Source organism: Corvus hawaiiensis, chromosome 21, assembly GCF_020740725.1.
Source record: "Corvus hawaiiensis isolate bCorHaw1 chromosome 21, bCorHaw1.pri.cur, whole genome shotgun sequence".
NCBI lineage: Eukaryota > Metazoa > Chordata > Aves > Passeriformes > Corvidae > Corvus > Corvus hawaiiensis.
Window position 1 is genome coordinate 9,853,837 of NC_063233.1, and position 23,001 is coordinate 9,876,837.

The 23,001-nt window shown below is 54.5% G+C and overlaps 1 protein-coding gene across 4 annotated transcripts; it reads left to right on the forward strand.

The window, feature by feature from the left end:
- The first annotated feature begins 141 nt into the window (after positions 1-141).
- Positions 142-21,707, forward strand: LRSAM1 (leucine rich repeat and sterile alpha motif containing 1). 4 transcript variants are annotated; one of them, XM_048325467.1, is made up of 25 exons: positions 144-533; positions 3,664-3,846; positions 4,278-4,334; positions 5,726-5,770; positions 6,181-6,258; positions 6,447-6,515; positions 7,215-7,299; positions 8,100-8,221; positions 9,305-9,395; positions 10,224-10,354; positions 10,940-10,969; positions 11,556-11,678; positions 11,767-11,906; positions 12,438-12,482; positions 12,895-12,965; positions 13,446-13,545; positions 14,243-14,330; positions 14,956-15,030; positions 16,526-16,606; positions 17,966-18,061; positions 18,591-18,689; positions 19,344-19,475; positions 19,884-19,965; positions 20,130-20,269; positions 20,756-21,707. In XM_048325467.1, exons 1-25 carry the CDS (start codon positions 411-413, stop codon positions 20,879-20,881), a joined length of 2,412 nt encoding a protein of 803 aa, XP_048181424.1. In that variant the 5' UTR covers positions 144-410; the 3' UTR covers positions 20,882-21,707. The 4 variants fall into 4 exon arrangements, with proteins under 4 accessions (XP_048181425.1, XP_048181428.1, XP_048181426.1 ...); XM_048325468.1 differs by lacking the exon at positions 19,884-19,965 and having other exon boundaries at positions 142-533; XM_048325471.1 differs by lacking the exon at positions 17,966-18,061 and having other exon boundaries at positions 143-533.
- The last annotated feature ends 1,294 nt before the right edge of the window (positions 21,708-23,001 follow it).

The following is a 23,001-nucleotide window of genomic DNA, read 5'->3' on the forward strand; positions in this document are numbered from 1 at the left end:
CCAAGATATACTGCCGAGATCTCGCGAGAGGACAGGCAAGTATAAATAACGGCCGAGATCTCGCGAGAGGCGAAGAGCGGGCTGTGGTGGGATCTTTATCTGTCTATCTATCTATCTATCTATCTATCTATCTATCTCTTCTTTCTGTTCTTTCTCTTCTTTCTTTCCTTTCACCTATCCCTGTTGCAAAATGTGGAAGGGTGGTTGGGCACTGGAAGCGGCTGCCCAGGGCACTGGAGGAGTCCCCATCCCTGGAGGTGTCCAAGGAAGGCCTGGCCGTGGCGCTCAGTGGTCTGGGATGGGGACAAGGCGGGGATCAGTCACAGGCTGGACTCGGTGATCGCAGAGGAATCTTTCCCGACCCAAACAATTCTGGGATCCTGTGGCAGGCGGGGCGGTCCTCCAGCCGCATGGGGGCGCATGAACGCGGAGGGCAGAGCTCTGTTGTCGGGGCGGGACGCTCTGGCCGCGCCTCTCGCTGGTATCGGTGGTCACGTGACGCGGCGGTGAGGCAGCGATGGCGGCGGCGAGCGGTGAGCGGGGCTGGGGAGGGAGGATTCGCTGTGGGACCCGCTGTGGGACACTGGGGCTGCCCCGGGCCGGCCCCGGCCACCGCGGCTCGGGGGTGCTCCTTGGAAAGGCTCGGGCCCAGGCGGTGCCCGGAGCTGCGCCGTGTTCGCCGCGGAGCAGGCGCTGCCCTCGCTCACTGTCGCTGCTCTCCCCAGGTGTCGGGCCGGTGCCCGAGCGCTGCGAGCCAAAATCCCGGCAGGGTCGACTCAGTCCTTCATCCGTCCGAGTTTCTGGGCCCCCGTGCACAGAACGGCGCTGTTCTGGATGAGGGAAGGGTAAAGAAGACGAGGAGCTTGGAAGCTGTGTGACCCTGGGAGGGGAACCCTGCGGGGACCCCCAGAGAGACGAAGAAGAGAATAGTGATGATGAGGGAAGGGAAGGACTGAGAGGCAGAGCTGGACTGGTGAAGACGAGCGGAGATTTGGTGTTGCCAGGGGAGGCCCCGGGCAGGCTCAGGCTGTGGCAGGGGCGGCAGCTCCAGCACAAAGGGCAAACGATGCAGGACAGCGACTTCCAGAGCTGCAGTTCAGCTGTTGTCTCCTCTGTGGCTTGTTCCAGTGCCTGCAGGGCTGCCTACTGATAACCTGTCAGAGAGCCAGAGCAGCCTGTGGGTGTCCTCTGTCCCCCAGGGCCAGGCAGCCTCTTCAGGAGCCCACCCACATCCAGACCCTGGCTGCTGCTCCCTCGCTGTGCTCCCGAGTGTGTTTTCCCAGACTAAATAAAACATCTCTTCTTTCCACACCCCCATCTTATCTTGTTGCAGTGCCCAGATGCATTTACGGCCCAGAATTTTTTGAAAACTGGGGCTTCTTCCAGAGCTGTGTTGCTGCATTTTAATTACATTTGTTTGTAAAATGAGGGGGTTGGGTTTGTTTTGCTGACATCCCTCCAACAGCTGCAGGCTGGGAAGCACCCAGAGGACATTCCTGTGCCCTTCCCCACCCCGAGTGTGTGGCTGCTCCTCAGGCAGAGCTGGTGCCTGCAGAGAGCAGTGGGGGTGCAGGGTTTGGTGTCCGTGGGTGCTCACTGCCTGCAGGGTGGGAGCAGTGGGGATGCAGGGTTTGGTGTCCGTGGGTGCTCACTGACTGCAGGGTGGGAGCAGTGGGGGTGCAGGGTTTGGTGTCCACGGGGTGCAGGGTTTGGTGTCCATGGGTGCAGGGTTTGGTGTCCCTGGGTGCTCACTGCCTGCAGGGTGGGTGCTGGCCCCGGCACTTACAGACAGTTCTTTCAGTAACTGAATAAATAAAAATTACATCATGCAATGGTCACATGCCAAGGGCCTTTCTCATTCCTGGCTGCTGAGTTTGATGTGTCTTCACTAATTTCCACTTTTGAAAGCTGTTCAATCTATTTAGCAAATGGATCCTTCATCTTCCAACCCCTGGTAGGATTCTTTTCCTGTTCACTGTCTGCCCTTCAGCCTTCATGTCTTTATCCATTTTCTTGGGTGAAAACTGATGATTTCCCACTGTCCCCAAGGCCAATGAGATCTGGCTGGAATAGAGAAAGGTGAGGTGGGACAAGGAGATGCAGAAGTGCTCAGCAAAGAGGTGAACATGGCCATCAGTTGAAGGATACCTTGCTGCAAGCACCTTGTCCTTCAGCTTTCTCATCTTTAAATCTCCTTTTGTTTCTGCCTCTGATGTCTTGCCCTTGATTGCTCTCCTGCATTTCCCTGCTGTAGCTCCTGACAGACTCCTTCCCTTCTTGCTCAATCCTTTGAGTTCTGGCTCTTACCTCCCCTCCTGGGAGCTGGGTCTGAGGAGCGTTTCAATGACCTGAACTGCCTAAGAAGGCAGAAATGGGGATGGCAGGGAAAGAGGCCATGGAATGGTTGGAGATGAGTTTGTAGCCACCTCCTGCTGTGGCCCATGGCTTGTTGCAGTGAGTGGTGTGAGAGCAGGACAGTGACTCAGGATGTCTCTGCCTCCTTGTTCCTGGAGTGAAAGGAAGAGGGATGAATGAGACTTGGAGGAATTAGACTGAATTATTTTACTTTTACAGTGAGGATTTATCTCCATAAAGATTTTACGGCGTTTTTGGCAGAGCTCTCCCTGCTCAGGGAACATCCCTGGCTGGATCCTGTGGGTACCTGCTTTTCAGGAGAGTTTGAAGCCGCTTTGCAGACACAGAGCTGGCAGAGAACCAGCATTTTGTGTCCAACACCTGAGCTCCTCTGAGCCCTGAGTTAACTGTGGTCTGTAGCTGTGCCAGTTACTGCTCCACTGGTGAAGTAGAGGCTCTCTTGTGCTGATTTTTAAATTGCTTAGGAAAACAGTGTTTAAAAAAGTCGCTGCAAGTGTTTAAGATGTTATTCCTTGTTCAGGGCTCACTGTTGCCCTCCTGCCCTTCTCTCATCTTCTCCCAGTCTTATCTCCAAGCCAGATCCCTGTGTCAGGTCCCTCTGGGAGCTCCTGTTCACCTGCAACCCCAGCTCAGGCTCTTTCTGCATTGCCCATTTGTGCCCCCTGCTCTTATGCAGCCACAGATAAACCCCTTTTTCTCCTTGATTTCACTGCTCCACTTGCCCCATCTCTTTTCCAGCATCCTCACTGGTACCAGCTGCTCTCCCCGTTCCTTGTCCAGTCACAGCTTTCTGCCTTCCCTCAAAACCTGCCAGCAGCTCTCTTTTTCTCCCCTGCTGGGTCAGAGCCCTGTCCCAGAGCTGCCTGGTGTCTGTACCCTTCCACCCACCTGCACTCCTGATTCCACCAAGCATCTTCCTGCACCCACTCTTTCCTCCCTCAGGTTCAACTTCTCTTCCTTTTACACTTGAACCAGCTGGAATCCTTGCTCTCAGTTCTTTATTGTTGTGCCAGAATTGACTGTGAGTTTAAATAGTTTGGGTTTTATCCCTGGTGCTTGATCTCTTGATACAGCTTTCTAATTCCTGGAGTGGACCCTGCATTTCCCTGATCCCTCAGTAACCTTTCTCTGTGCCTATTCCAGGGCTGACCCAGACAACCACAGCAGGGCTTGAGTGGCTCATGTTTGTACTTCCCTCTGCTGGAACCTGCCTGTGTGATGCAGCTAAACAAAGACAATTGCTGACACAATTATTTTCATTTAATCTTCTCCCCTGCCACTTACTAGGTCCCAGTTCTGCAGCCCAGGCTCCCCAGCAAACACAGACGCCAGGATCCCTCAGCCTTTCTCTGCACTGACCATCCGTGCCCCTGGACAGAGCCAGAGTCAGGACTGAAGATGCCTCTCTTCTCCAGGAAGAAGAAACCCAGCGATGATGCCCGGAAGCGCCTTGAGTACCAGATGTGCCTGGTAAGCACTGCCAGGGTCATTTCTGTCCTGTCTGTCCAAAGCAGCCACAGGTTTACAGTTGGCTTCTGGCAGAAATCTGCTTTTGGGTCGCTTCACCTTCTCTACTGTGGGAGCTCTGGAGCAGTGCTGGCACAGGGAATCTCCTGGGGAAGGGATGAGGAGAGGCTGAGGGAGCAGGGGGGGCTCAGCCTGGAGAAAAGGAGGCTCAGGGGGGAACTTCTGGCTCTGCACAACTCCCTGACAGGAGGGTGCAGCCTTAAAGCCCATCCAGTGCCACCCCTGCCATGGGCAGGGACACCTTCCACTGTCCCAGGCTGCTCCAAGCCCCGTCAGCTTCCAGGGATGGGGAGTCTACGACCTCTCTGGGCAAGATGCAGCAAGAGGTGCTGTATTTTTGCATGGTCTGATTGTCTGGATGTGTATCTTCCCAGGCAAAAGAAGCTGGTGCTGATGACACCCTTGACATATCCAAATGTGAGCTCTCCGAGGTATGTCCTCTACAACTCCAGTCTTCACTCACTGCTCTGATTCTCTGTCTGCTTCTTGGTGCCAACTGGCATATTTAGTCTTGTGCCTGTGAGCCTTAAAACAGAAATTGTTGCTGGTCCACCTCTTCCTCTGTCTCCTGAGCTCTGGCTTTTAGCTGGGGGCTTCTGTTCTATTTTTTTGGTGGGAGTTTGCCTGTCCTGCCTGGTGCTTCAACACCATTTCTGTCCTGGGAATCTTTTAGTTTGACAAGCTGAGGAGGGCAGGGTGGTCTCATACCCTCCACCAGTACCCTGTTTGACCCTAGTTTGGGACCTCATGGCTTAATTTTGCTGGTCCTGAGGGAATTGGTTTGCCAAAGGCTGAGTATTTCTAGTCTTAGAACTACACAGTCTGCCACCCGTGGTTATTTTTCTGTGTAAATGAAAATCTCAATCCTGCTTCCAAGCTGCTGATTAAGGAAGGAAATCTCACTCCCAGCTTGGCTTCTTTTATGGCAGCCAACTAAATGAGAAACAATCCGTCTGCTGGTGTGTGGGCAGGCAGTGACAGAGTGCCAGGCACCCAGACACAGCTTTTCCTGCTGCCAGCCAGGCCAGCCTCAGGCAGAAACCCATTTCTATTTCACTTTCAATTTTTATTTCTTGTCTCATGCTTCTACAATGTCGATCCTGAATACAGGATGCCCTTGCCAAGCAGGCTCTTGTGGGGAAGATTTGGGACCATCCATAAAACTCTGTCTTGCTGTTTGATTTTAGCCACTGTTGTTTCAATAAATGAAGTGAGACATCAGTTTGGTTTTAAAATTAACCGTGGACAGGAATTTGGCTGCTGCTGGGAAGGTCACAGTGCCCAGCTGTGCCTGGCAGGGGCTGAACTGGCGTCTCCTTTTTTGTGCCTGCCCCTCTCCTGGCACATCAGGGGCACTCTGTGCTGCCTGGTGCTCACCTTTCTCTCTCAGCACACTGCAGCATGGTTGTGAGGTTGCCAAACCACAGAATGCATTTCTGTGATGACTAAACTGAACCTTTGCCTGAACTCATCTGCACAATGAATATTAAATCACACAAGGCTTGAACTCCTGCCTAAGCCTCAGCCTGTTCTGTGGCACTGTTGTGTCATGGAGAGCCACTGGAAGCTGTTTAAATGGAAGCTCCCTGGGAAATACTGGGCCAAAATCAGGGGGCAGTAATTTTAACATCACTTTTATTTTCAGTCAAGTTGTTCACACTTTACAGGCAGTAACAGTAAATTTATATATTTATAAATTCACAGTAAATTTATATATTTATAAATTTATATATAAATTTATATATCTATATATAAATTTACAGTACAGTGTAGAACTGCTTACAAGAGAAGTCTGACATGACTATTTTTTAATTGCTTTTAGGTTCCTTATGGGGCCTTTGCAACTTGCAAGGTCTTGCAAAAAAAGGTAATGTTGCAATCAGAAATTATTAAATAATTCTGTTATTATGCTTGAGTATTATTGTTGTGTTTGAAATGACTGTGTGTGGTTGTTTTATGTGTGATGCTACACAGAGAGCAGTTTGAGTCAGATGAATCCTGTCTGTGTTCTTTAAAGTTAACTTTTGCCAGGAAAGATGAGGTGGTTGTTCCTGTCTTAGCCTATCTAAGGGCATTTCTCATGTGAGGAACTGGGCTCTGGTTTAGATCTCATGTAAAATGTCTGACCTCTCTGACAATCCATTTCCTACTTTAATATTTTATATGATGCTGAATAAGATATTGAGCTCTTATACAGCCTCCCCAGTTCAACCTCAACAGAAGTGCTTGTTCTGGTGTCTCTTGTGTTCATGTGTCAATGAGATTTTTTCCCCCCAGGTGCTGATTATTCATACAAATAATCTGACATCTTTAGTTCCAAAGTCCTGCAGCCTCCTGAGTCTCATAACTGTGAAGGTAACTGTGATTCTTAACAGCCTATTTTGTTTGTTACTGATGCTTGCATTTCCAAAAGACCTCCAAGAATTAAGTACCCACGTCCCCTGAAAAGCTTGAGCTGCTCTTCAAAGCCCCATTGGAAGCAAAGTAATTTTCACTGTGAGGTAATTCATGACTCTTGTTGCCAACCTTGTTTGCTTTTCCAGGTTCTAGACCTGCATGACAACCAGCTGGCATCACTTCCTGCTGATATTGGTCAGCTGGCAGCTCTCCAGGTAAAAGATGTGCAGCTGCATCCCAGGTGTCTGTACAGGGCATGTTTGGGGTCAGCAGGGATGTGGGGTTACCGCTGCTTGGTTTATAATTAATCACAACGTCCATGATGCTGCCATTTTGTCAGGTCTATCACATCAACCTGACTGTTGCTGTTGAGCTGGCTGGTTGGAGAAAGAGCAGGAAAAGAGGAGGAAAGGAGCAGGAGAGTAGCAGGAAAAGCCAGGCTTGGTTATGTTCTCCAAGCTTGGTGCAGCCCAAGTGGCTCCCATGGCCAAGCAAGCAGAGTCTGTTGATTTCCCCAAACATTCAGCTTTTGCCATTGTCCCTGGTGTGGTTATGTTGAGAACCCAGAGCGGTGTCTAAGGGCACACTCAGGGTCTCTCTGCTCAGGAGGCAGCTTTAGGCTCAGCCTGTGGGAGCTGGAGTTGGGGAGTGCTGCCCTGGATACTCCAATTCCCAGTTCCTGCATCTGGATTCAGCACCAGATGGTGGTGGTGAGCAGGGTTTCTCACTGCCCCTGGTAGCCTGGCATACCCTTCATCCAGGGCTAGTGGAAAATACATTTTTTTAACCCAGAAAGTATTGCCTAAACCAATTTCAAGTTGTCCTTCTGGGCCTCAAAGTCCCAGCAGCACAGATGTGTAGAAGACATGAGACTTGGATGAATATCTTGAATATCTTTTCTGTTAATACCTTAGGTCCTAAACCTTGAAAGGAATCTTTTAAAAAGCCTTCCACAATCTATAGGAGACCTCACCCAGCTCCAGGTCCTCAATGTGAAAGGTATGGAATGGGATTGCTCTGAGCAAAGAACATTTATTATCTGGGTTGTGTTGAGCTGCATTAGCAATTATTCCTTTCAACCAAGGCAAGCACCACATGGTTTACACTCTGAGGAAGAATACAAGGAAGGTTTGAATTCAAATAGTTGGTAAGGCAGGAGAAATCATCTAAGCAGAAAATGTGTCAGCCTCAAGCCCTCCAGTAAAGTAAGCAGAGCACTCAGCCAGATAAACCAAATCCCGGCTGGGTCCCCAACACCCAGAGCTGGGTCCTGTGAGCCTGTGCATCCCCACCAGGTTGGCACAGCCCAAGCACAAAGGTCACACCTCTTTTCCAGACTCTTGGGCGTTTTCCAGCTATGCAGTGCCATAAATCTGTGAGAAAAAGGAGATTTAGTTACGTGGAGCTGTTGGTGAAACGGGGAAGGGAATGGAGGGTGAGGAACTTGGAAGGGCAGCTGGGCTCTGAGCCCTGGGTGTGCAGTCCCACTCAGTCCCCTTCCTCCCATCCCTGGGACTTTATACCAGAGGGGAGAAGACTCCACGGTACAAATACTCACCTCGTAGAGAGCACAGATCCAGGCCGCAGCAGTGACCTCAGCTGTGAAGGAGATTTGCATCCCAAATTGCCCTTTGCAGTGGGCAGTGACATCCTCTGAGTCCTTGTGTGACCTGGGACAGCCCCGTCCCTGTGGAAATGAGCCGTACATGTGGTTGTGGATTGGTGTTGGAGCAGATGAGCTTGCTGGCTCCTGTCTTGGCAAGGTTCCATGGTTTTAACTGGCTTTTCTGTCTCTGTAGGGAACAAGCTGAGGGAGCTGCCCGGGAGCATGAGCGGCCTGCGGAGCCTGCGGGCTCTGGATGTCAGTGGGAACGTGCTGCAGGAGCTGCCGCGAGTGCTGGCCCACGTCCGCACCCTGCAGGTACCCAGCCCTGGCTCCATCCCTTCCCAGCCTGCTTCCCTCAGCTGGGCATAAACCCAGCCCAGGAGGGGAATGTTTAGGGTCTGGGCAGGATGCATTGCAGGGAATTTTAACAGGGCTGTTCACACTGTCCAAAATAACTTTTGTGTACCTGCTCTGGTCTTTTCTGATAATTTTTACCATTTAATCTGATCACTTTGCCAATTAATTCTGATAATTTTGTCATTTAATCATGACAAAAGCGATCCCCAGGGAGTGAACCCCTGGATTTTACCTGCCAGGGCTGTCTCTGAGAGCACAAACTGTGCCTCTGTCACTCTGGCAGATCTCCAGCTCGTTGTCAGCTTCCATGGGTTTATGGCTCCTTGAAGTGCACATTCAGGATGGGAAAAGCATCAAGATTTTTATGGGTATGTTGCCTTCTGGCTGCCAAACCTGTCAGTACTAAATGGTGCAAGTGTGAGGCAACAGGGCTGCCTCAAACACCAGCAGGAAGGTGTGAACAAATGCTCTCTCCTGTCTCACACACAACATCGGGCTTCACTTCTCTTGTGGACAGCCCAAGCTGAGGGATCTGTGCAGCTTTGCCCCCTGTGCTTGATAAAGTGGTTCTTTTCCAGGCCTTCCTGCTATGTCCTTCCCTACAAAAGGCAACATTAGGTCCTTTTGGTGGCCACAGGAGGACAAAAACACTGGCTCTTCCCTTCATTCTTTATGGGACTCCTCTCCATGCCCTTGTATCATCCCCCCTTCCACGCTGAAGGGCTCCAGCTCCCTGACATGGAGCAGGGAATGTCTGTAGCTGAGAAGTGCTGGGACCTCTGGTACCTAAACATGAAGTGCCAATGTCTGCATGAGGGGAATGTGCCAGTGAGTGGCCAGCTCAGAAGCTCCCAAATAAGGGACAGTGGAGTCACCTGTGAAAGGTGCCAGACACCCAGCAGGGATTCCATACAGCCTCGTATATATGTCAGCATTTAGGGTAACATTAAGTAAAATTTTGGAGAGCTGCAAGGAGAACTACAGCTGGGCTCTGTCTGGGCCATCAGAATAACCTGGAGCTCTGTGTGTTCTCTTTTGCAGACGCTGACCCTGGATGCCTCTTCCATGACCTACCCATCCCCTGAGATCTGCAGTGCGGGTACAGAGGCCATCCAGCAGTTCCTCTGCAAGGGTGAGCCAGGAGCATCTGTGGTGTGCTCAGGGATGGCACTTCTGAAGGACAGGCATTGTGTGGGCTCTGCTTGGCATGGCTGCTGATGCCCTGCACTCCTGGTTACCTGTCTTTGTTGGCAAACAGCACAACACGAGTCCTTCCCTGAGCCCTGCCACAATAAAATCTAGAATGGTTTGTTAAAAATCAGAGTGGCTGGGTCAGGCTGTCTCAGTGACCGTAGGAAGTCAGTGCATCTCCTGTGGTTATTTGGATTTTCTCCTGGGGGAGGTGTAGGCATTGTCCAGATGTCACTGCCTTGGGACAAGGAGAGAGACTCAGGAGTCACTTGAGGTCCTTTCTGCCCTCATTTTCTCTGAGGAAGGACCTGGGCCCTGCAGGGTGTTATGAGAATGGTGAAACCAGATGGAAAACTCAAATGACAAAGGAAATTTACTGGGAGTTTGTAGACACTGTGTTTAGTACAGACAGGGAGCTTTGGTGGAGGTTTGATGCAGGGGAAGTGCCTTGCAAGGCATGGTCAGAACTTATTTTGGTCTGGGCAGTAACATCTGCAGGCCTGCAGAAGTCACCAAGCCTGCACCCATGTGCAGGGTGTGTTTCTGTCTCAGCAGGTCCTTGTCCTGGTGGGGATGGAGTGGCACCACCTCCTCCCAGAGCTCCTTGTCCACCCTGCCTGAGCTGGAGTAGCCCTGCCGGGCACTCCTTGGTGTGTGGGCAGAGGGAGCACAGCTGGGAGCAGTCCCACACACCAGCCAGCCTTCAGCCATGCTGCCAAGGAGGTCTTTGATCCCCAAATATTCTTATTTTGTGTCTGGTGCCTTCCAGAGTGTGGAATTGCATACTACCCTCCCTCACAGTACCTGCTCCCCACGCTGGAGAGCGATGGAGGAGGAACTTCAGTGGATGGGGTGGACAGGACAGTGGAGAAGTACCTGGAGGAGGAGAGCAAGTGGCAGGTGAGGCTCCTCTGCACAAGAGGGTTTGGGATTTGTCTCTGTGCTCCATCACAGCACTTGGCACATGATCCCCCATCACCTTCCCCTCCATGAGATGTGTCTTTTGGGATCAAGGGAGCAGCCAGGCACAGTGTGTGCATGGGTGGCTCATCTCCTTCCTGAGCTGGGGCTGGTGTCGCCACGCTGACTCCTGGAAGACACAACCCAAGGAACTGTCTCCATCCTGAAAGCAATGATGGAGCCAAGGGACGGGGGTGAGGGTGGGACATGAAGTGTGCAGTGTGTGATGTGTATTTCTGGGGGACAGCAAGCTGCAGAAGAACCTTGTGCTTCCCAGCCAAGTGCTAGACATGGGAAAGGGGAGGCTGGGCCAATAACTGCATTAATTGTGCTAATTCCTGTGCTCTTTGGCAAGTGCAGAGTCAATGCCCGTGCCCCTGGAGAAGCCTGAGTGACTGGACTTTGGGCCTGTGTTCCTGTGCCTTTGGTTGATGTCTTCACTCAGGGGAAGATGTAATGAGGGCTAATAGCATCTACAAAAAAAAGTCCTTCTGGGGGTAAATGTCTGCTTTGCTTATTTTTCAGAACAAATTCTTGGATTATGAGAAGAGGAAGGTAAGGATCAGCTCCTGCAAATGCTTTGTCTGCAGCATGGGTCTGCTTCTGGTTTTTGTTTTCCATCTTTTTACTTGGTTTTTCATTCCCCTCACCTGGCTGCACTTTCAGTTTGTTCATTTTGTTTCCCTGGTCTCTGTCTCTTCCCCTGTGCAAGACTCACTTTGAGATAACCAGCAGCTCCTGCCATGCAGTTCCCACTGCCTTTGGCTCGAGCTGCTCAGAACTGGCTGCTTCCTTCAGACAAGGGAGTCCTGTGCCACGTGGAACTGAACCCAACCTGCATTTTGGGCTTCCCTCCACGTGTTTATATTGGCTGCTTTGGTATCAGTTGATGTCCAGGGACCTCAGCTTCACGACATGAAAGAGTTTGGAGACTGTGAAGAGAGCAGCAGCTTCTGCTTCCCAGTTTTTGGGTTCCTAAGGAGAGAACGATTCCATCCCCTAGACAAGCCTCCTGTTTGCCATTTGGCTTCCCTTCCTCTCTGCAAGGAGGCTTCTGTGCCTTGCTTTACCTTTTTCCCCGAATATGTTCTTGCTTGGGAAGGAGATTCCTGTCATTCATCTTTCTCCTTATTCTTCTCAGGAAAAAAAAAAGCAGGAGAAGCTGGAATTTGAGCGGCGCCTGAACGTGGGGCAGCGAGAACAGGCCCTGCTCGTGCAGCAGCTCAACAGCCACAAGGATGAGATCCTGCAGACAGTGAGAGAGGTGGGTGTGCTGGGCAGGGCCCCTCCAGGGCATCCCCTGCCTTCCCCAAACCCAGCAGCTTCTCCTGGTTTCCCTGTGCTCTGGGCAGGAGCAGCAGAGGCTGGAGCAGGGCCTGTCGAAGCACCAGCGCTATTTGGAGGAGGAGAGGCTGAAGCTGCTGCAGCAGCTGAAGGACACAGAGCAGGGCATTGCCAGCCGGATCCAGAAGCTGCTGGAGGACAACCAGAGGTGGGGTCCCAGGGGGTCTTTCTCAGATTTTTTTTTTTTGTCATGTTGTTTTGAGTGGTTCATTTCATCCCTGAATGTTTTGGACCTGGTCAGGATCAATGTCTGGAGGAGCTGCCTTAGCTCCTGGACTGCCAAAGACCCATTTAAAGCACATGGAATTTGCATCTTCAAAAAGCTGTTTCACGCATGTGTAATGTTGGGATTTTGCAGTGCTGTGGAACAAATTCTAATTCCTCATGGAAGGTGCAAATCTGAAGTGTTGAGGTGCCCCTGCCTGTGTCTGGTGGGCTGGTGCTGATGGGAGGTGCCCAGCCTGCTGAGAGCTGCTCTGCTGTGCATGACAGCAAAGTTGTTTTCTCTCAGGCACATGGGGGGATTGTTGGGGTTGTCCTGTGCAGGGCCAGGAGTTGGATGATCCTTGTGGGTCCCTTCCAAGTCAGGATATTCTGTGATTCTATGATTCTGCTCTCTGGGCGACCAGGATGTCCTGCTCAGCTTGTTGAAAGCCTCTTGTTTTATGTTTTTTTTTAGGCAAAAACAAAGTTCAGACATTTTGAAGTCCTTGGAGAATGAGAGGTGAGTCTCCTTGAAACAAGATTGTCTGGAAAAGGAGCAAGAAGCTGGGAAGAGGGATGGGAGTTTCCTTTCAGAGTCACCAGTCTGAATCCACCCTAAGTCAGGAGAGGTTCATCTCATACCTGCAGCTGGCTCTGGTCACTGTTGGAGGCAAAACACTGGACTAGGTGTGCCTGGTCCTACCTAGTCTGGCACACCCAGCCATTGTCCCCGTGGTTTTGAGCAAAAATTATGTTGTCTCCCATAAAACTTAGAGGTTGCTCACCAAAAAATCACTGAGGCTTTGGTGTCTCTGATAAGCCCAGCTTTCCTGAGCAGGGTGAACCTGCCCAGCCTTGAGACTCTGAGCTGGGTGGGTGGAGGAGAAGGCCTTGTTTGAAGGAGTGGCTGAATTGTTGTTGTGTGTTGGCAGAATCAGGATGGAACAGCTGATGGCAATAACCCAGGAGGAGATGGAGCAGCTGCGCAGGCGGGAAGTGGCCTGTAAGTCCAGACAGGTCTTCCCCTAGAGGGTGCTGGGCACTGCCCAGGCTCCCCAGGGAATGGGCACGGCCCCGAGGCTGCCAGAGCTCCAGGAGCGTTTGGACAGCGCTGCCAGGGATGCCCAGGGTGGGGCTGTTGGGGGGTCTGTGCAGGGCCAGGGGTTGGACTCGGTGGGTCCCTTCCTTCTTCCCAGGATATTCCGTGGTTCTGTGATCTCAGGGTTGGTAGGCAGTGACTGGGTTCCTCTGAGCACTGAAGAGGAGCAGGCACAGGCAGAGTGGAGTTTCCTCAGCTCTTTTCCCAGTGAAAAGCCACAGTTCTCAGGTGGATGGGTTGCTCTGGAATCAGTGAAATGGGAAGAGCAATGGGAGAGGAGTCACTGTTGGTTGCAGTGACTGCAGCAGCAGTGGTGGGTGAGTCCTGCTCTGCACACCCAAGCCAGGCAGGGACTGACAGCCCCTCTGTCCCCTCTGTCCCCAGCTGCCATGCAGCAGATGCTGGCTGAGACCTACAAGAACAAGCTCCTCCAAATGACCTCTGAGTCTCGTCGGCAGGACCTCGTCAGCCAGGCCTGCTCCAGGTGCAGGGGGGTGTCTGGGACTGCTGGTGCTGGTGTTAAATCCCTTTCTTTCAGCACTGTAATTCCCCTAAGTACACCAGGAACTCCTGCAGCTGCTGGAATGCAGCAGGACAGTTGTAACAGCACAGGACAGTGCAAATTAAACTGTCAGACTCCCTTGAATGAGCTCCCTTCTAATGACCACAATATGCACGTTAATCACACTTGGGGGGAGCTGTCACTTTTGTGCACTGTTTATTTTGCCTTATACATTCTGCTAAATATGGGATTAGACCAGCTGTCTTCCTGGTTTTTGAGGCACTCCAGTGCCAAACTGTGGCCCAGAGCTCCTTCCCTCCCCTCCCAGGCTGCCTCAAGGAGGCTGTGTGTGCACAAGTAGTACCTGTGTGTTGCTGCACATACTGAGAGTATCCTGGCTCACTGTTTACAACAAGGTGAGAAATTTTAATCTGGCAGCATCTGGCACTGACCAAAAACAGCCTTGTGAGCCTGCTGAACAGGGGCCTGTGGTGCAGGTTTGGTTTGGGTGCAAGGAAGGTGTTAAATCCATGGCCTTCAGCTGTGTGGTGCCACGGCTCTTCCCCCTGGTCAGACAGAAATTTCTCGCCCTGCATTCCCCATTGCCTGCTTTTCCTCTGGTTTGCCTCAAGAGTCCCAGACCTGGCAGTAACTCCATGGCAAATCCATCTCCTTGCAGCCTAGCTGAGATGGATCAGAAGTTCCAGCAAATCCAGGCTTGGCAGCAGCTGGATCAGAACAAAGCTGTCAGTCAGATCTTGCAGCAGGTAGGCAAGGGAGCAAACTGCTCATGGGGGATTGAGGGAAAGCAGGATCCAGAGTGGGTCACAGGAGCAGCAGGGGCTGAGCTGGGCTGCATGCAGGAGTTATTTTATTGAACACTACATGCTAAACTTTGAGAATATCTGCTATTCTGGTAAACTAACTTGGGTGGCTGAAAGAAAATGACTTTTTATCTAGACAGCAAGTTTTCAGAGAAGACAGAAGCACAGACCATGGGAAGCAAAACTGACACGATGGTTAAGAGGGGACTTTGAGACAGAATTCCTGTCTTTTGGCAGATTTTCTGGGGGACTTGGGACAAGCATTTTCAAAGTTTGTTCTCCGAAGTGCTGGGCAGCTGTGCCCTGTTGCACAGCCTGGCTGCTCAGTGCTACTGAAGAGGAAAGGTGGGGTCACACAGAGCATTCCAGATGAATGTTTGAAGAACATTAATATTTCTCTGTGTGTCTCCAAGGTGGATTTTACCTGCTGGGCTTTCAGCTGTAGTTTCAGGACACTGTTGCTCAGAGCAAACACCAGTCAGGGACTCGTACCTGAGTCCCTGCAAGGCAGCAGCTTCTTAGCCCATCACCAACCACCTCACTAAGCAGGATTTTGCCTGTCCCTTAGATTGAGATGCAGAAAGTTGCCTTTGAAGCTCTCCAGGTGAAGAAGGATCTTATGCACAGGCAGATCAGGAACCAGGTGAGTCAGCAACAGAGGAAAGAGCAACCAGCTGCTCAGCTCATCCTGCTGTTCAAGGAGACCCTGGGAGGAAGAACAAAGTGCTGTGAGCACAGAGCAGGTTCTGAGGCCATGGAGAGCTCTGGTGCTGCTGAGAGCTCTGGAACGGAGTTGGGCAGTGTTGGTTACACCCCAGTCTCCCAGCACCAAGGGAGGGAGTGTCAAAGCAGGTTTTAGATTCCTGGGGGTGGTGGCATCACCGTTGCTCCAGTCACCTCAGCACTGGTGGGTAAAGCACTGGAGGACAGACCTGTGCTGGCTCTGGGGGTGATCTGCAGTTGCACCTCTGATTTCCTTCAGGCCAGGTACTTGGCAGGGCTGCTGCTTCCACATGAGCCCACTGCATCTCCATCCAGCACATCAGAGCTGCACCTTGAGCCATAAGTTCACCTTTTCTTTCCCATCCTCAGCCTGCCTTTCTGAGCTCCATTCTGCAGAAGGTGCAGTGATGTAGTCGGGGGAAGAGCAAGAGCTGGTGGAGAGAGTAGTGGTGGATGATGCAGGAAGGTGGGAATGTAGAGGTGGATGATGCAGGAAGATGGAAAAGTGGCAGTGGATGATGCAGGATGGTGGGAAGGTGGCAGTGCTGGATGCAGGAAGGTGGGGTGCTGGTTTCTGACACAGTGCTCCAGAATCTTCCCTCTCCTGATCTGACACAGCAGAAAAGTCTCAGGTCAGGATTTGGTGGATAAACTTGAGGGCTTGGATATTCTGAGTGCCCCAGTGACCAGTCTCTGCTGGCAGCCTGTGAACTGTCTGACAGCTCTCCATCATTGCCTGGGTTCACCCATAAGGGCCCTGCATTTTGCTCCCACTTGCTCTGTGAACAAAGGGAGTTTGTTCCTTGATGCCAAGGCTGGACCTTTCACCCTTGGGACCCCTCCTACTCTTGTGCTGCACAGGCAGGGCAGGGGCAGAGCTCCGGGGTCAGCGGGAGCAGTGTGGCCTGGGGACAGTTGGTGGCCTGGCAGAGGAGTGAGCTGGGCTCTCATCTTGGCTTGGCTGTGGGACCTTGGGCAACTCACTTCACCTCTCTGTGTCTCAGTTGCCCCACCTGCAAGAGCAGGTGTTGTTCTGGGACTGCTGGAGCACCTGGAAACCAGGGCACTGTCCCAGGAATCTGGGGTTTGAGCCATGGTGCTGGGAGGGCCTTGACTCTGCTTTCCAGAGTGGCTGCAAAAGGTTTGGGTGCACAAACTGATTGCAGTGAGGTTCTGGACTTGAACAGAAGGTGTTCAGAGTAGAGAGACAGTTGGAGAGCTGGGGACAGAGCTCCTCAGGCAAAGGAAGAGGGACCCTGAGCACAAACATCACCAAAGAGCACAAACAGCTCCTCCAAACCTCTGGGTGCTCTGCAGTGCTGCCCTTGTCAGGGCAGCAGTCAGACCTCATTTTAAAAGAGCATAAATCAAAGTCATTTTAAATGTCAGTAAAAAATGTTTCATCTTCTGTTTAGATTAAATTAATAGAAACAGAGTTATTGCAGCTGACACAGCTGGAGGTAAAGAGGCAAGAACTGGACACAGAGACGCTGCAGGTACGTGGGGCTCTGGGCCTGCCCCCCACCCTCTCTGCTCTGGGATTGCTTCCTTTGCTCCTGGCAGTTTCCAGATGGTTTTATGCTTAGTCAGAAGGTCCTTCTGCACAGGACACACCAACCCTCTGTGTCCTGGGAAAGTGGGACATCGCTGCTGGTCCTAAACATCCCCAGGCATTCTCAGAGGAGAGACAGAGGAGCCCTGATAGGGATGGGCAGTTCCAGGTGTGCTGGGTGGGGAAGGATTTTGCAACCCAGTTGTTGGCTGTCCCAAAACCACCTGCCTGCTGTGCCCTGCATGTCCTCTTACATTGTGTTGTGTTTTGGTTTTGACTTCATCAGCAGTCATGCATTGAGGAATACCAGGTTTAGCTTAAGCAGCTTCGCTTTAGATTTTATTTTGTGATGCTTTTGCACCAGTTGTTTTCTTCTGTGTGCCATGTTCCAGGTCAGGTCAGCTGTTCAGTCAGCCCAAAATCAGTGACAAACCCCCATAGCAGTGCTAAGTGCTGACTTGAGGCAGCAGTGCCTCCCAGCCCTGTCCTGGATCCTTCAGGTGTAAGGTTTGGGTTGTGCTACCTGAACTCACACAGCTCCTTTGTGTCACTCTGTGGTGTTGGAGGGCAGAGGGACTGCCCAGAATTCATGGAGGGCAGACCAGATGTGACCCTGGTGAGCACAGGAGCTACAGGGCAGTGCAGGAAACAGGGCTCTGCCCAGGCACCCACCTGCAGCTTCAGCACCAGGAGCCAAGGAACGAGGAATGAACACCTGAATGTCTCTGGATGCCCCTGCCCTTGGTGCCCTGCAGCTCAAAGGGTCCCTGCTGGGGCTGGAGCAGCTTCCCCCTGTCATCAGTTGTCCCTGTCCCCTCCGTGGAGGTCCTGATGCTTCCTGCCTCTGTTCCTGTTAATCAGGGGCCTTGTCCCTGTGCAGGGTCCAGGTGCTGATCCCAGGCTGGATGGGGCTTGGAGCACCCTGGGATAGTGGGAGGTGTCCCTGCCCATGCCATGGAGTAGAACAAGATGAGCTTTAAGCTCCCTTCCAACCCAAACCAGTCTTAAGATTCCATGATTCTAAGGAGAGGGACCATGAATACTTTTGGCTGAACTTCTGATGGAGTGAGGAGGAGCTGCTGCAGCCAGGGTGGGCTGGGGCTGCTCAGAGTGGCACTGCAGGGCTGAAAGGAGTGGGTTCAGCTTGGCTCTGCCCTCCCAGCTGCTAGGAGAGGATCCGAGCTGTGGGGCACAGGGATTCCACAGCCACAGGGACTGGTGTGGGTCTGGCAGGGGCTCTGCTGGGAAGGGGACAGGGTGGCAGCAGTGTGGGGATGTGGCTGCCAGAGCTCTCCTGTTGCAGGAGGCCGTCATGGAGCAGCGCCGGGCGCTCAGCTGCCTCCTGCAGCAGCTGCTCAAGGAGAAGAAGCAAAGGGAGGAAGAACTGCAACAAATCCTGGTAATGAAGTCCCTCATGGAGTGCTGCCTGTGGATGAGGAAGCATTTGGCTTGGCTGCAGGGAAGAGTCCACAGTTCAGTGTGGGAGTGAAGGGGAGCAGAGCAGGGCTGTGTCCAGATCCAGAGGCAAATTTAACCCTGGAAAGTTCTGATGTCAACCTGGGGGCACAGCAGCACTCTCTGGTGCAGCACGAGGCACCATCATCACCATCAGCGACCCTGCTGGAAAGGGAGTGGTCAGCAGGATGAGCACAAGGGATGGGAGTTGTGGTCTTGCAATCCTGAAGGTCTCCAGACTCTCCTGAGCCTCAGGAATCCAGGCCACTGGGTCTGGGGCAAAGGGGCAGGGGGATGCGCAGCCGTGCACTGGGTGGGAGGGGGGTCAAAGTGGGGCCAGCCTGCAGAAGCCAGAAATGCCTGTTTTACCCCCAGTACACTGCTCTGGCTGGGGGTTTCCTCCTGCACATCCATCCCTGAACCCCCCTGGCCACGTTACCTCGGGCTGCTGAGTGAAGGAGTTTGTTTTTCAGCTGGAAATGGAGGCAAAGAGTGAAACCAAACAGGAGAACTACTGGCTGATCCAGTACCAGCGTCTGCTGAACCAGAAGCCCCTCTCCCTGAAACTCCAGGTGCTGCTGCTGTTCCTGTTCCCACTGTGGCTCTGCTCTGCTGTGGGGGGAGCAAGGACAGCCCCCTGAGCTAAGGCTGGGAGCAGGGCACAGACCCATCACACAGATCCAATCCCAATGGATTGCCAAAGGGGTTTTTTCATATGTGAGGGGAGCTCCCCGGGGGTTGCAGCTCCTCCCGAGGGGCAGCTCCAATCTCTGCTCCTGGGACAGGGACAGCACCCAGGGAGCGGCTGGAGCTGGGCCAGGGCAGGCTCAGGCTGAGAGCAGGGAAAGGTTCTTTCCCCAGAGGGTGCTGGGCACTGCCCAGGCTCCCCAGGGAATGGGCACGGCCCCGAGGCTGCCAGAGCTCCAGGAGCGTTTGGACAGCGCTGCCAGGGATGCCCAGGGTGGGGCTGTTGGGGGGGCTGGGCAGGGCCAGGGGTTGGACTGGATGGTCCTGGTGGGCCCTTCCAGCTCAGGATATTCCATGATTCCCAGACCTCAACATTTTGAGCCGTGCTCATAAAACACATGGGGCCAGAGCTGCTCCAGCTGTTGGGCTTCCAGGCTTTGGTGTGTGTGGGATGCAGAGCACCTGGAGCAGGGCAGGGCAGGGATGAGCACACCCTGGCCTCAGGGGCACAGTCTGGGAGCTCATTCCGTGTTTCACAGGAGAAGGGTTTGGAGCAGCAGCTGGTGAACCTCCTGCTCGAGCTCTCTGCTGACCAGTACGTGCCAATCTTCGCTCACCACCGAATATCCTTGGAAATGCTCGGCACCATGAGTGCCAGTGACCTGGAAAAGGTACGAGACAGCAGAGCCACAGTGTGGGACAACACCAGCAGGGATTGTCCCTGTCCCTGCCCCAAGCCCAGCTGTGCCTGGCGGGGCTGGCAGGACAAAGGACTGGCTGGTGCTCTGCTGTGTCACCTCCCCACAGGGATGGACAGGTGCCTGTGCTGCTCTGCCTGTCCCTGTGGGCAGTGGCTCTCCCAGAGACTTGCAGGGTGAGCTGCAGCCTGGCTCCATCTTCCAACATCCTCCAGCTGCTCTTTGTGTAGAAATGGCACCGGGGAATTCCTGGTGTCTGGCAGAGGGGCTTTCCTTGGCATGGCCACATCTTGCCAGCAATGCCCAGGAGTCTTCAGTGTCCCCCTGGGGACATCAGCCCCCTGTCTCCTCTGGGGCCAACAGCCTCCTCTTGCCCCACAGCTCGGTGTGACAGAGGCTGGTCTGCAGCATGCCATCCTCAGGCGGGCTCAGGAGATCCTGGCTGTGGCCGCGACCATCCCAGGTACCCCCAGTTAATTTCTGCCACATTTTACACTCACAGCAGGCGCCTGAGCCTGCGGCAGGGAGCCCTGGGGGTCAGATACACTCTGTGGGTACAGTGTGAGGAGGGCAGGCAGGGTTGGGCCGGGCCATGGGCAGCGGGCTCAGACCCGGCTGTGGTTGCAGAGCTGCGGAGGGAGGAGGACACCGCGGTCCCTGCGGCCGCAGAGCCCAGCGCTCCCCCGGAGGAGCCCGCGGGCCCCACGGCCCCTCCGCTGCCGTGGGACGAGAAGAAGTCGGAGTGCGTTGTGTGCATGGAGCAGGAGGTGAGACCCGGCTGGGGCTGGGGCTGGAGCAGGCGGCGGAGGGAAGGCGGGACCCAGCACGCCCCCGGGTCTGTGCCCCCAGCCTGGCCCTGGCAGTGCTGGGTGCTCATCCCGGAGCTCCCGGCACCGCCGGACTCGGCCATCACGGCAGGGAGCGAGGGAGGGAAGGAAGGGCAGGGCAGGGAAGGGACAGACAGGGCTCGCTGCGGGCTTGGGCAGGACCGCGCTGCGCTCCACCCACCGGCCATGGGAAGCGCTCCGGGGGCTGCTCAGTTCAGCCCCGCTGTGTCCTTCCCTGTGTCCCATCGCGCTCCTCCTCGGCACAGCCCAGGCCCTGCACACCCAGTGGGGACGGAGATCGGGGTGCGGGGCTCTGCCCCCCACGCTGAGATCCCCCCCCCCGGCTGATCCCCAGCTCCCCCCGTGCTGGGACCAGCGTTCGGGGCCAGCAGCACTCTCCGTGTCCCCTCTCTGTCTCTTCCCCAGCCCCAGACGATTTTCCTGCCCTGTGGCCACGTCTGCTGCTGCCAGGGCTGCTGCGAGCGGCTGCACTCGTGTCCCCTGTGCCGCCGGGACATCGCGCAGCGCATCCGCATCTTCCAGAACTCATAGGCCGGCCCGGAGGCACCGCCCGCGCTCCCGGGCTGTTCCCCGCTGCTGCTCACGCCCCTGTTGAGAGCCCCTCACCAGCCCGACCAGCACTGCCCTCCCCCTGCCCGGCCCCACGGGAGCCTCGCATCCTCCCAGCTCCCAGCTGGGGCTCATTTAATGAATCCCCTCCTCCTGCCTGTCCGCCCAGCATCCCCGTGCCTGGGAGCACTGGGTGACAAACTGGGAGCACCTGTGGCTCCCTCTCTCTTGCAGAGCTGTTTGCCTTCAGAAAGGGCCCTGGCTCAACAGGGACACGGGCAGTGCTTCCAGCAGTGGGGGAATTGCCCGTGGGAGTGCTCGACCAGGATGTGCTGTTCTTCGTGTGCTGACAGTGCCTTGCACCTCTGTTATGCCAAAGGTCTGAGGCTTCTGCTCTGGACACCCACAGGAGCGTGTCTGGGGCTGCAGCCTCAGGCAGGGCAGTGCCAGGAGCTCCCCAGCCCCTAATTCCTGCTCCTGTGGGAGGGGAGAGTCTGCAACACCCCCAGGATTGGAGGGACCTGCCCTGGCCAGCGGAGCCCAGTGGGGTCCCTTGTCCAAAAATCAGGTAGGGAGCAGAAAGTGTTGCTGGCACTGGACAGCACTGACACAGGGCTGGGGCTGTGCCCAGCTCAGATCCACGGTGCCTCCATGCATTGGGGTGTGGGGACTTCTCCGTTGTCATTAATTAGTAACAATTCCTGTCTGTCCCTCGGCTCTTGACCTTGAAATATAAAAATGCTGCTGTGACCCTGGTCCCACCACAGCCTTCCCCAGAAGCAGCCATTAAACTGCAGCTGGTTTCTGCTGGGTGTGTTTGCTGCCTCTTTCCTTCTGCGGGGGGGTGGCTGAAAGCTGGGAGTTGTGGAACAGTGACGGGGCCACCACGTGCCTGGCTGTCCCAGTGTCACCTCCTCCTTCTCATCTGCTCGTCAAACAGAGAAGAATTTGAGGCTCTGGGCCTTCTCCCAGGGTGTTGCTCACTGTGGAGCTGCCCCGGGGATGTCCAGGCAGACAGGAGACCTTGGACCCTGCGCTTGGGTTGCTTCACATGAGGTGCCCTGTGCAGAGCATCGCTGTGGGACACGTGTGTGGCCTCATGGAGGTGGCCTGTGCCCAGCACCCCGTACCACCAGTGTCCTGGGGACGTGCCACAGCACCAGGGCCGGTGCCTCGGGAACATCCTGGGGCTGTTTCCAGCCTCTGTTTTCACGTTTTGCTGCTGCTGCACATCAGAGCAGGCAGGTCCTGTCTGGGGAAGGGCAAGGGGCTGCACCAGGAGCAGCCAGTGCTTGGGATGGAGGAGGGGAGCCCTGGCGGAGGTGCCTAAATGAGGCCAGGAAAGGTCGTGGAAAGGGTCACGCACCCTCAATCCTCCCCGTTCCCCCTCGGCATTCCCTGGGATCGGGGAGGAGGAGGGAGTCACAAGCCCTGGCCGAGGAGATGAGGCATGGCGAGGAGCAGGGAGAGTGGATCCAGCCCCCAAAGAGCCCCCCTGCGCCCCCCCCTCCCCGGGGCAGTCAGGGACCACAGGGGAGCGGCCGGAGAGGGAGGAGAGTCCCAAGGGCTGCCCCGACACCTGGTCAGCAGCAGCGATGCTGCAACACCTCCTCCATCCCCTGTGCCCCGCTTCCATCCCACCGCCCCCGGCACCACCTCCCTCCCAGCCGGTGGCCGCCGGGCCGTGCTGGGGGTGGTAATGAGTGCAGGAGCTCAGGGCAAGGTCAGCTCCGGGACAGTGCCCGTAAAGAGGTGCCAGCGCTTCTCGGAGCGTCGGCAGTGCCGGGCTGTTCTTCCTGGCCAGGGCCACCTCCTGCACCGGGTGGCAAACAGACCCCAGGGCTGGTGGGAAATGGGTGCACGACGGGGCTGCTGTCCCCACTGCTGGCCTGGTCCTGAAGTAAATTAACTATAGAAACTGTGCTTGGGAAGTATTAAGAATATAATGGATTTGGAAAGGGAAAAGGGAAAGAGCAGCAGGTGTTTTAGGGGCAGCAGCCCTGCGATGGAGGAGGAGCGTTCCCTGTGCCGCTCCAGCGCCCGCCGGGCACCCTGAGGCCAGGCTGAAGTTCAGGGTGGGGCGGCCGCCCGGGCCCCTCTCC